At 32.3% G+C, this 12,822-nt stretch overlaps 1 protein-coding gene across 2 annotated transcripts in view; it reads left to right on the top strand.

Annotated features, from left to right (window-relative positions):
* Positions 1–12,049, top strand: part of LOC127709252 (coiled-coil domain-containing protein 137-like) — a 57,713-nt gene extending 45,664 nt beyond the window's left edge. For both annotated transcript variants that reach the window (XM_052214679.1, XM_052214678.1), the window contains exons 3-7: positions 773–930; positions 2,629–2,693; positions 3,814–3,896; positions 5,122–5,210; positions 11,833–12,049. In XM_052214679.1, coding sequence (XP_052070639.1) covers positions 773–930; positions 2,629–2,693; positions 3,814–3,896; positions 5,122–5,210; positions 11,833–12,045 — 608 coding nt within the window. In that variant the 3' untranslated portion in view covers positions 12,046–12,049. The remainder of the gene's footprint in view (positions 1–772; positions 931–2,628; positions 2,694–3,813; positions 3,897–5,121; positions 5,211–11,832) is intronic.
* The last annotated feature ends 773 nt before the right edge of the window (positions 12,050–12,822 follow it).

The raw sequence follows: 12,822 nt of genomic DNA, 5'->3' as shown, positions 1-12,822 counted from the left end.
CTGTTTATCGGCATGGTTGTAAATTTATAGTTCATTTATTTGGCACCCGCGTGGTGTGTGGTACGTTTCTTCTGCTATCATTTATAGATGTACATGTATGTAAGGTGGTATCGGAAATCTTGGTCATCTTGGTTCAGTTGTTGTTTTGTCGCAGGTATGGAATATTCCTTGGTCGATGTATACGCGGTGGCCTGTAGATAGGCGCTTGTAGCAAGGCAGTTCCTTTCGGATGCAGGGGTTCAAGAATAAATTAATATTAAAATATACTCGTTTGGTGAACCAACGCCTGTGTGAATCATTTCGATAGAGTCCCTGAAGTGGATACCTTGGTATGCATGGTTGTCAAATTATGCAAATGAATGCAACATTTAAATAATACTCAAAATTGACAACAACACTTCAAATGGTCTGCAATTTTATTTGCTATGGTCTACATGTTTCGCCTGCAAGGCAGGCGTCATCAGGACAATTTTCATACAGAAATTAATTACTGAAGTACTCAAAGTGGTACATTGAATTTGACGTTGTCAAGGTGAGAGAAACAATGAAAAGTGAAAGTAGCAATAAAGAGTTATAAATAGATAAGATAAATGTAGAAAAGTAAAGTTTGTTTACAATGTAACATGAGTTCGTTTTACTTTTATATGATACATGACATTGTTCTAAAGGCGAAACATGTAGACCATAGCAAATAAAATTGCAGACCATTTGAAGTGTTGTTGTCAATTTTGAGTATTATTTAAATTTTGCAAATAAGTTTTTTTTATTGCAGATACCTTCCAAAAGATGATCCCAGGACAGACAAGACCTCTTGATCCACCTCCAGTATTTATTCAGAAGAAAAAAGAAAAGGAAAGGGATTTTTTGAATCGTGTTGATAATGCCACTCAAAAAGTTCTACTACAGTCTAAATTATCGGATCACTATGGGGTTTGTAAATGTTACGAATACAAGTACATAAGTTATAACTTGAAGTTTTTGAATGATCTCTAAAGTTTAAACCTACATTGACGATGACAGACCTATGTTTTAATGAGTCTTTTGGTTATTTCATCTTTACTGTACTTTTACAATTATTTTTGTTTCAGTACATGTATATACAATTAGACATTGAAATTGATTCTGAAAAAAGATTAATATATGATTACAAAATATGTATTTATTTATTAATAATTATTTGCCAAAATTCAAAATGAAGCTATGTTGTAACATGTTTTTATTATCAACAGTATAATTAGATTTCTGTTATTGAAAACAATTTTTGATGCAAAAAAGAAGCCACACAGTGGTGATGGCCTAAGCTGAATGACATAATGTTAGATAATGCATACTGTGTTGAAGACCCATTGGTGGCCTTGGGCTGTTTTATGCTGTTTGGTCGGGTTGTTGTCTCTTTGACACATTCCCCATTTTCATTCTCAATTTTATTTTTTTTTTACAAATATTGACTGGATTATCCATAACAGTTTTACGTTCAGGTCTTGCCAGTGACTTCATTTATCATTTTATTAGTCCCCTACCGACTAAGTCGAAGGGGACTTTAGGTTTGCACTCCGTCCGTCTGTCTGTCCGTCTGTCTGTCCATCCATCTGTCAGTCCGGCAAATCAGTTTTCCAGACTTTTTTTCTTCGTGCTTGAAGATATTGATTTGATATTTGGTTTATTGATTTATCATGACAAGTTGCAGGTCAAGTTCAATTTTCACGATTTTAGCTTTTCTCTTTGTTCAGTTAAAGCCCTTTCCCTAGAATTAAATTTTAGTGAAATACTTATTAATTAGTAGATTTCTGTTCAAAGGGAAATAACTCATTTTTTAAAAGACTTTTAAAAGACAAAATTTTGGATTTTTTTCCTTTTCTTTGGTAAATTGTTTGAAGAATTTAGTGGTAGGTTTGTTTGTCCTTCTTGAAGATATTAATTTGATAATTAGTATATAGTTTTATCATGATAAGTTACAGATCAAGTTGGAATTTTGTTCCAGTCTGATAATTTTGTGCAGAGTTATGGTCTGTGGACATAGAAAATTCACTTAAATAATCAGTTTTCAACAGTTTTTTTCGTCATGCTTGAAGATTTTGACTTGATATTTTTATGTAGTTTACACCATGACAAGTTATAGATCAAGTTAGAATTTCGTTCCATTACAATGAATTTGTAACCGGTAGGGGACTATGTATTGCCATGCAATACTCACAGAATACTTGTTTATTCTACTATAGAAAGACTAAAATATGAAGAATGATATCTTTTTCTAAAATTGAAACGCTTTCAGTCCAGGTGACGTTGAAGTCCAATAAAAGTCCTTTTTTTAAATTGATCAGAAGACCCTTCAGTCAATATGACCTTTGTGACCGTCAAAGATGACCATTGACAGAATATAGCAAATAAGATACCTGCACTTCTTTGAAAATACATGGTCTTATTGAAAATAGTTATTGATTGAGTTGTCTTTAGAAAAAATTGATATTAGTTAACCAGACCAACTAACAAAATTCTATGTGGTGGCTACAGAAAAAAAACCATCAGCTCGCTAATATTATTTTCTTCTTTTTTTTGTAGGGGGGAGGGATACAGGGACATTTAAAAGCCTCTTTAAAACATTTTACAATTGTTTAATATTTTTTGCAGATGAACATTGAAGATATAGATGGAGATTTGAAGAAGAAAAAGTCAATGAGCAAAAGCAGAAAAGAGTAAATATAAACTGTTAAAATGACAAATGTTACTTAAGACTGATAACAACTAATTGATGATTGTTTATAGTCTGTCATGAACAATTGTTTCTTCTTTTTTAAAAAAGGACTGTTAACAGTCAAAGATAAAACATAAATGCCAGAACAAAGATGGTTTACAGTCATATATATCTCAAACACCAGCAATGCCAACCATAAGTACAAACTCAAGAAAGATAAGTGTTTACAGTGGTACATATTCCTCAATTCCAGAAAGATTTCAGATAAAAACCAACTTCAGTAAACAGACTGTTCACAGTAATTCTAGAAAGATGGTTTTAAACACACATGTAACACAATCTCCAGAAATATGTCTTATTAAGATACAGATACTACCACTACATCCAGTGTGATATGTTTCCACTTGAGGTACATGCTTCAGATATTGTGGAAACCTTAGGCTTGCTGAAACTTTAAAAATTAGCTAAAACAACTGTAAAGGAAAGAGATATCAATCTTTTGGAAAATAATTTGTAATTGTGAATCCATTCTATGCTGATTTTAGAAAGCTGTTTCTTAGATCATTGAATCAATATTAAGCTGTTTAAATATGTGGAAGGACTATTATTATTGTTGCATCTTAATAAAAAAAAATATACCAGTAGTAAATTAGATTATTAGACAAGAATTAAGACAATTTCTAAATTTTTTCTTTGCAGTTATGCAAACTTATGATACTATCCCAAATTGACCATGTTATTGTATACCACCCCAGTGATACAAATTGCTGAAGAAGTATAGTTAACTATTTTTACTATCACCCATATGTATCACTAGTTGTCATTTTGTAACAGAAGAAAAACTAAAAATATAAATAAGTTGATCAGGGTAAAGAAACAAACAACACATTACAATAAAATAATGATACCCCATCCCTTAAACAAAGGGTATAAGTCATATGTTTCACAAAGTGATTATAAGTGAAAAATTGAGGATTAACTTTTGTGGAGTCTTGTAGGAAGGAGGGTATTTGTTATTTATTGTACATTTGATTTCAGGAAAGGGGGTATTTGTTGAATTATTGTTCATATGATTTCAGGAAAGGGGGATATTTGTTAATTTATTGTACATATGATTTCAGAAAACTGAAACACAAGAAAGAGAAAATGAAACAAAAGAAACATGAAAGAGATATTGATAACAAAGAAACAGAATTTTTAAAAGGTTTTGTATAAGGCTACGTTTTCATATTGTAGCGTGTCACAACAAATGTAGTTACTGTGGATTCATTATTATTCGTTGGATACCAATTGTCGTGGGTACAGGTGAACCACGAATTTAAATGTTCAACGAATGAAACATTATCTATAATGTTGTATGAAGACTTTGGCAACACCACGAAATTAAATAATTAAATAAGTTTTCTCAATCCACGAAAACTGGCACCCACGAAAAATAAATGAATCCACAGTATGACATCATAAATAGTCTCTACTTCATGTTTTGATAAAACAAAATTTGATTTTGGTCAATTTTCAAATGTTTTTTTTATCATCACTCAGCATATGTCATCTTAATTATTTTCAAAGTTTTCCAGGGAAAACTTCGGCACAATCACTCAAAAAGAGTGCAGTTTCAAAATTGTATCCAATCATACTGGATATTAACATGGCTGTCATTACTGTATATGTAATATAAGAGCACGAAATTTTTGATAAATTTCTCTCCATTATTTATACTTACAAGGACCTCTCCTGTCTATTTGCTTGTTACAATTTTACTTTCAATGCTTCTGTCAAAACTTTGACCCAGAACTGTTATTTTAATGTAGTCTTATCTATCTATGCTTTCAAATATCTTTTAACCGCCTCATTGGTCTCATGGTAGTGTGCAAGCCTCAAGTGCAGGTTTTTGGTTTGATTCCTGCTTGGTCAATCCAAGGACTTGACAATTAGTATATTTGCTGCTTCTCCCCTAAGCATGCTGCATTTGGGAGTAAGAGAAAAGACTTAGTCAGCCTTGAGTCAAAATATTGTGTATGGCTAGGTTAACATGTCTCGCCACCAACTGTTTTCTTTTAAACTAGCATAGTAAAAATTAGACTTATGGTGTTGGCCTAGTACAAAGCAGAATACATATTCATAACATGTGCACTAGTTCTTGTCCTGAATATGCATTAAATTTGCCACTGGACGTCAAACAGCCATTCATCATCATCATTATCAAATATCTTTTGAATCCAAATCAAGAAATACTTTATACAAGGTTTCCAGCAAGTTAATGATAAAAATCTTTGATTTTGTATTTTTCAACCAAGAATTGGCCTTATCTGATAATGGGATCAAACAAAAAATTAGTTAGTAAATGAGTAAAGTAAATGTTACAAGTGAAGTTAACTCTATTCAAGACCAGATTACTTTATATTTATTACAAAGTTTATAATTTATAGATGATATACAGTTTGGTGAAGTAGTTTCTGCACCCCCAATATTGACATCTAAACCAAGAAAGGCAGTAAAGGACGAACAGTTTTCTAAGGTAATGTGAATTAAATAAGTTTGTAAATGTTCTTGTTTAAAGGATGGGTATAAAGACAAGTCACTTGTATATTTCCCCTTAGAAATTAACTCCTCTTTTTAACAAAGTTGTTTTTACCACCCAGGAAAATAATCCTGTTCCAACATGTTAAAAGGGAGATAATCCAAATTACATACTCTAAAATTTAAAATGCAAGTTTTATTTTTATGCCCCACCTAGGATAGTAGAAGGGGGTTTATGTTTTTCGGCTGTGCGTCTGTTCGTTTGTTTGTCCGTCTGTCTGTACCGCTTCAGGTTAAAGTTTTTGGTCAAGGTAGTTTTTGATGAAGTTGAAGTCCAATCAACTTGAAACTTAGAACATATGATCCCTATGATATGATCTTTCTAATTATAATGCCAAATTAGAGTTTTGACCCCAATTTCACGGTCCACTGAACATAGAAAATGATAGTGCGAGTGGGGAATCCATGTACTATGGACACATTCTTCTTGTGAAATCTATCCCATCACAATTTTTCAATGATAAAAACAATGTAAAAATTTCAGAATTTAAAGTATTTTGATTTTGCTGAAAAGCAGGTGATGAACAAATTTATATCAATTTGTGACATAAATTGTAATGGGGTTAATTTCTATAAACTGTGTTTAAATCATTATGAAGCAATGGCAATGTAATATATAAGTTGAGGAAATTTTCATTCAAATTTTCTCTTTTCATTTCCAAAAAAATGGTGTGCACATTCTCTCATTAACCATTATAAAAAAACAGTATTTTTTAATATATATAGTATTATTTTGTCAGCTGACAAACCTGTTTCCTCAGTTTCATTTAAAGATTTGCCCTTTGACTTTTGGAATAGCTATATTTGAAATACATTTTAGTTGCAAATATTGAAATAGCTACAAAAGTGAAACGCAAAATAAGTGCATTAAGATCACAGAGGAGGGACGACAGCTTAGGTGCTTTATGCATAACTTTTTGTTCACATGGTATGATTATAGCGTCCCTTTATACAGTAACAATTATGGAAAGGGATTAATTGATTCATGCTTGAATATCAAATGTACTCTTATGCATTCATGTAACGTATAGCAAGTTTTCACACAGAAATATTTATTGAAGATAAAAAGATCACTTTTAAATCAAATATTAACTGTATTTTTGTCGAGCCTGCAACTTTTGTCACAGAAAGCTCGACTTAGGGATAGTGATCCAGAGGCGGCGGCATTAACTAACTACTTAAAAGCTTTATATTTTAGAAGGAAGACCTGGATGCTTCATACTTTGTATATAGATGCCTTATGTTATGAAGTTTCTGTCTGTCATATGTCCATTGTCCTTGACCTCATTTTCATGTTTCAAAAACTACCGGTACTTGAAAAAAAAGTTAAGATTTTTTGTAATGTTAATTTCTCTTATCATGAGTTATAGGATAACTTTTAGTAGGTGGGTACCTTGCAATATCCTCATGCCTGTCAGACAGTTTTCATCTGACCTCGACCTCATTTCATGGATCAGTGCACAAGGTTAAGTTTTAGTGGTCAAGTCCATATATCAGATACCATTATCAATAGGTCTGCTATATTTGGTGTATGGAATGATTGTAAGGTGTACATGTCCAACTGGCAGGTGTCATCTGACCATGACCTCATTTTCATGGTTCAGTGGTTAAAGTTAAGTTTTTGTGTTTAGGTCTTTTTTTTTCTAATACATTTTGTTCTATAAGCAATAGGTTAACTATATTTGGTGTATGGAATGATTGTAAGGTGTATAGGTCTGTCTGGCAGGTATCATCTGACCTTGACCTCATTTTCATGGTTCATTGGTCAATGTTAAGTTTTCATGGTTAAGTTTGTTTCTTAGATACTATAAGCATAGGTCAACTACATTTAATGCATAGATTGATTGTAAGGTGTACATGTCTGTCTTGCATGGTTCATCTGACCTTGACCTCATCTTCATGGTTCATTGGTCAATGTTAAGTTTTCCTAGTTAAGTTTGATTCTTAGAAACTATGAGCAATAGGTCAACTATATTTGGTGTATGGAATGATTGTAAGGTGTACATGTATTTCCAGTTTGGTTTATCTGACCTTGACCTCATTTTCTTGGATCATGTTAAGTTTATGTGATACTTGTAGTAAAGCTTATATTTAGGACTATCAACATAAAATCAATGGTCAGTAAAGCAGGCAAGACATTTCAGCATGTGCACTCTTGTTTACTTCTTTTGGGGTAAATTGTATCTTTAAAGAATATGTCCTGTAATGGTAGGAATTTTTATTTGATCTCTGACAAAATGCAAAGTACAAATTTTTGTTGATATATCGACAATTTGCATGTGAAAAACATTTAGTTTAGTCATGACTCATAAGGTTATTGAATGATGATACTGAATAAGGTTAAAGTCCTGACATTCAGTCTGGTATTGAATAAGTTTGTTATGCTAAGGCCCGGGATAAGCTTGTTTTACTTGCATCTTAAATAGATTTATTGCATCAAGGCCCTGAAAAAGGCTTATTTTCTATGATGAGTTTATTTACAACCACTGGGTCGATGCCACTGCTGTTGGAGTTTTTATTCCCTGAGGGTATCACCAGCCCAGTAGTCAGCACTTCTGTGTTGACATGAGTTGTCATTGATATGGTCATAATTATAAGTTAACTGTTTTTAAAACTTTGAATTTTTGAAATACTAAGGCTTTTCTACCTCAGGAATAGATTACCTTAGCTGTATTTGGCAAAACTTTTAGGAATTTTTGGTCCTCAATGTTCTTCAACTTCGTACTTTATTTAACCTTTTTTGAATCGAGCGTCACTGATGAGTCTTTTGTAGACGAAACGTGTGTCTGGCGCCAATACAAATTTTGATCCTGGTATCTATGATGAGTTTATTTACTAAAGCTACAAATGAGGTTATACACTAAGAATTTGGTCACCATACCCATGCATTAGACAAGTTTATTGCACTAATGGACTGAATAAGGCTAGTTTCTTAAGAAATTTAATGAGAATATTGCTGCAAGACATTGAATAATGTTATTGGACTAATGTACTGAATACGAGTACTTTTCTAAGTCTTTGAATAAGGGTACTTCACTAAGACATTGAGTAAGGGTATTACACTTAGGTACTGAATATGGATGTCATACTAAGGTACTGAACAAGGCTTTTGCGCAAAGGCACTGGAAAGGGATATTGTTCTAATGGACTGAATTTAGCTATTGTAATAAGGCACTGAAAAAGGCTATTGTTCTAATGGACTGAATTTAGCTATTGTAATAAGGCACTGAAAAAGGCTATTGTTCTAATGCACGGAATAAAGCTATTGCACTAAGGCACTGAAAAGGGCTATTGTTCTAATGCACTGAATTAAAATATTGCACTAAGGTATTGAAAAGGGCTATTGTTCCAATGCACTGAATTAAACTATTGCATTAAGGCATTGAACAGGACTATTGTACTAAGGCACTGAACAGGGCTATTTTTCTAATGCACTGAATTAAGCTATTGCTCTCGGGCACTGAAAAGGGCTATTATTCTATTGCACTGAATTAAGCTATTGCACTAAGGCACTGATTAGTGCTTTTCACAATGTCAATGGAAAATTATATTGCACTTACACACTGAATAAGGATTTTGCACTAAGGTGCTGAATAAGATTCTATCATTAAGACACCAAACCCAAAAAGGTTATTAAACTTAAGACACTGAATAATGTTATTTCTCTAAGGCATTAAATAAGGTATCACACTCAGGAACTCAATAATGGTACTGCTCTTATGGCACTGAATCAGGCTATGACACTAAGTTAATGAACAAGTCATTGCAATCAGGGAATGAATAATGATATTGCAATAAGACACTGAATAAGGCAATCACATTAAGGCAACGAAAAAGGCTATCCAACTTAAGTACCGAATAAATATATCACTTAGGATAACACAATTAGGCAATGAATAAGACTATTGCACTAAGACACTTAACAAGGCTATTGCACTAAGACACTAAATAAGACTTCCATTTTATGCACTGAATAAAGATATCACTATGAATAACATGCTATTACACTGAATAAAACTTTTGCACTAAGACCCATCATAAGGCTTTTGCACTATTACTCTGAATAATGCTATTGCAATAAGGCACTGAATAAGGATATTGTACTATAGTACTGAACATGCTGAAAGAAGATATTGACCTAGGGTGCTGAATAGGATTAATGACACTGAAATCTAGCACTATTTTAAAGTATGCACAATTTGAAATCAGTTTGAAAATATGAGATGCAAACAAAAAAACAGAATAGAGAAAAAAAGGCAAATAAATAAAGAATAGAAAATAATTGGGTGCTGAATTAAAAAGAATTGAGTAATATGGTCTTAAGAATAAAGAAATGGAGGCCCCACTCCCCATCCAGACCCTCTTGTATTGCCCTTTTCATTTAATAGCTATTTCACATTCTTTGTTCTGTTATTAATCAGATAATAAATTAAACAAAGAAGGATTTTCTGCTGGATTCATATTTTATGTTAGACATCTGCATAATTTCACATGTGTCTCCAAATGAGCCATGAAGTGAGAGTGATCTGTTTTCCTTCCAATTTATCTGTAAAATCTTTTAAAACTAAATTCATTAAAGGTTTAAAATACAATAGAAATATTGTTTTTTTAATTTGAAAACATTTTCACATGTTTTCCACACAAACTGCATGCATTGCACTTTAAAAAAATAAATGTTGGTTAATTTTTATTATTGTATTGAATGAAGTGCAGCATTTCCAGAAATGGAATATATATACTAATTTGCCACTGGATATTAAGCTAACAACAATCAATCAATCAATTATATATAAATGCATGTGCATAAAATATTTTCCCTTTCTTATTTTCATTTCTTTTTTGTTTGTTTGGAATATGTTTACCTGATTGACCAAGAACAAATTAAAGAAACTTTTTATACGACTGCAAACAAATTTTGGGGTCGTATATTGCTATCATGTCGTCGTCCGAAGACATTTGGTTTCCGGACAGTAACTTAAGTTTAAGTGTATGGATCTCTATGAAATTTTACCAAAAGTTTCAATATCACTAAAGAAAGGTTGGGATTGTTTTTGGGGTTGATGGTCCCAACTGTTTAGGAATTAGGGGCCAAAAAGGGGCCCAAAACAAGCATTTTTCTAGTTTCAGGACAATAACTTGTGTATCAGTATATTGAGTGATCTGAAATTTTACCACAAGGTTCAATACCACAAGTCAAAGGTTGGGATTCATTTTGGGGGTAATTGTCCAAACAGTCCAGGAATTAGGGGCCAAAAAGGGTCTAAAACAAGCATTTTTCTAGTTTTCAGACAATAACTTGTGATTAAGTATATTGATGTCTCTTAAAATGTACCACATTTTACAAAAAAAAATTTTCTTCAAATGTTTTTTTTTGGGGGGGGGGGGGGGGGGGGGGTTTAATTTTTTTTCTTCAAGATTTAAGAAATTGTCAATTTTCCAAAGAAAAATTGGGGGTCACAATTGCTGATTAGTATATAGTCTGAAAACAGATTTACTTAGTATTGCGCAACAGCACAGTGTATTGCACAAAAGCAAGAAATCTTCAATTGAATATAAATTCAAATCATATAACCAATTTTAAGTTCTTTGACTACATTTATTCTGTGTCAGAAACCTATAATGTGTCAAATATTTAATTACAATCCAAATTCAGACCTGTATCAAGCGAGAATATTGTGTCCATTTTTGCCCCAACTGTTCAGGGTTGGACCTCTGCTGTCGTATCCAGCTGTGCTTGGCGAAGCAGTTTATTATAGTACAATTGCCTGATTTTTTTTTGAAAGAAAAATAACTTTGCTGTTTAAGTATATGGTTCAGTTATAGCAGGTTGTTTCTGCAGAATGGATACTAACTTTTGCTTAATTTATCAAGTTAAATGAAATCCCCCCATTTCCAAAAAACATGCCTAAATTTTATGCACATTATTTATAAGCAGTATATGATTAATTGCTGTGTGCTTAACATCAAGTGACAAATATGTATAGATATGTAGTTAACACAAATATTTTTATGTCCTACCTACGATAGTGGTAGGGGCATTATGTTTTCTGGTCTTTGCGTCAGTCTGTCTGGCCGTCCGTCCGTCCTTCTGTCCTGCTTCAGGTCAAAGTTTTTGTTAAGGTAGTTTTTGATGTAGTTGAAGTCCAATCAACTTGAAACTTAGTACACATGTTCCCTAAGTGCATGAAAGTATTAGACTTCTACTATACACCCCCTAATTTTACTAATACTAGTTAGTCCTTCAACCTTCAACAAACAAGTGTAATGAATGTGAAAAAAAGTCTAAAACCGTACTCTGGATGTCTTGTTTGGAAGCTTCATAATTTGTATCTCAAGATTTAAATGCCTTTTCTTTGTATACTTTGATGAGCAAAATGGGTGTCTTAGAAATGCAGGCAGTATATTTTTGCGTATGAATAAATATATATATAAGAAACAATGAAATACTTATCAGTAGCAGATTTTTGTAGTCTATATTCCAATATTAAAACAACTGACAATAAATTATGGAAATTCAACTGTGCGTGAAGAATTTACATTTTATTTTATTATTTTTTCAGCCTGGAAAAAGATCACTTCTTCTAAAAGAAATAATTTTAGCAAATTCTGCTTCTAGTCCAAATAGTAGCTTACGTTCAAGTAATAGAGAGATAGGACAAACTACTAAAAGGAAAAATCTTTCCATGGCTAAACAACAAGTAATGGATGCTGAAAGACAGAAAGCTATTGATTTGTATAGATTGATGAAAAATAAGACAGTAAAAGTCTCGTAACTTATATATGATATATTCTTGTTACTTCCCCTGAGATGTACTAGAAATGTCCAAAACCATATAAAAGCCAAGTCAATGCAGAGCTGAAACAGAGTTGAAATGAATTGAGAGGGTAACCTCCCCTAAGGCATTTTTAATATTTTGGAAAGGTTTTCCAAGCTTTAGCATTTATTGTCTTCTTTAAAAAGAAATTAACTATTGTCATTGTTCACTTGACTTATTTGTTGTCATTGATTGTTAAAAGAAAATATTTGTTGAGGTAGAAAAGGTTATCTAATTGATAGTATACAAGGAAGATAATTTTGCAAAAACTATTGATTTGATTAATTGTACAGTGAAGCTCTGTTGTGCAAGTAAATTTAGTAGACACTATACTCTGTTCATGGTTAAATTCATTAGACACTATGTAAAACTTAGTTATACCATTCATTTGCACTATTGTTAAGAGAATCAGTCTAAGTGGTTGTTCTGGAATAGAACAATATTTGTTATCTTCTGACCATTAAATTGGACAGGATTGGATGGGGAGTATACAGATTGTCATCAGTCTTTATTATTGTGGTACAGAATCCAGTTGTAGATGTTTATGGATCACTTCTGTTGTATTGTGATGTCTCCATGACATCTGCTATTTCAATTTTTGTCTCGTCTGAGACATAGGTATTACTATCCAGCTGCAGCGTAAACTATTTGTATAAAGCTTTATATTTCAGAAGGTAGAAGTCCTGGATGCTTCATATCTTGTATGTTGATACCTTATGTTAAAAAGTTTCCGTC

Source organism: Mytilus californianus, unplaced genomic scaffold, assembly GCF_021869535.1.
Source record: "Mytilus californianus isolate M0D057914Y unplaced genomic scaffold, xbMytCali1.0.p SCAF_7, whole genome shotgun sequence".
Classification (NCBI taxonomy): Eukaryota; Metazoa; Mollusca; class Bivalvia; order Mytilida; family Mytilidae; genus Mytilus; species Mytilus californianus.
This window is presented reverse-complemented; position numbering and strand designations above follow the sequence as displayed.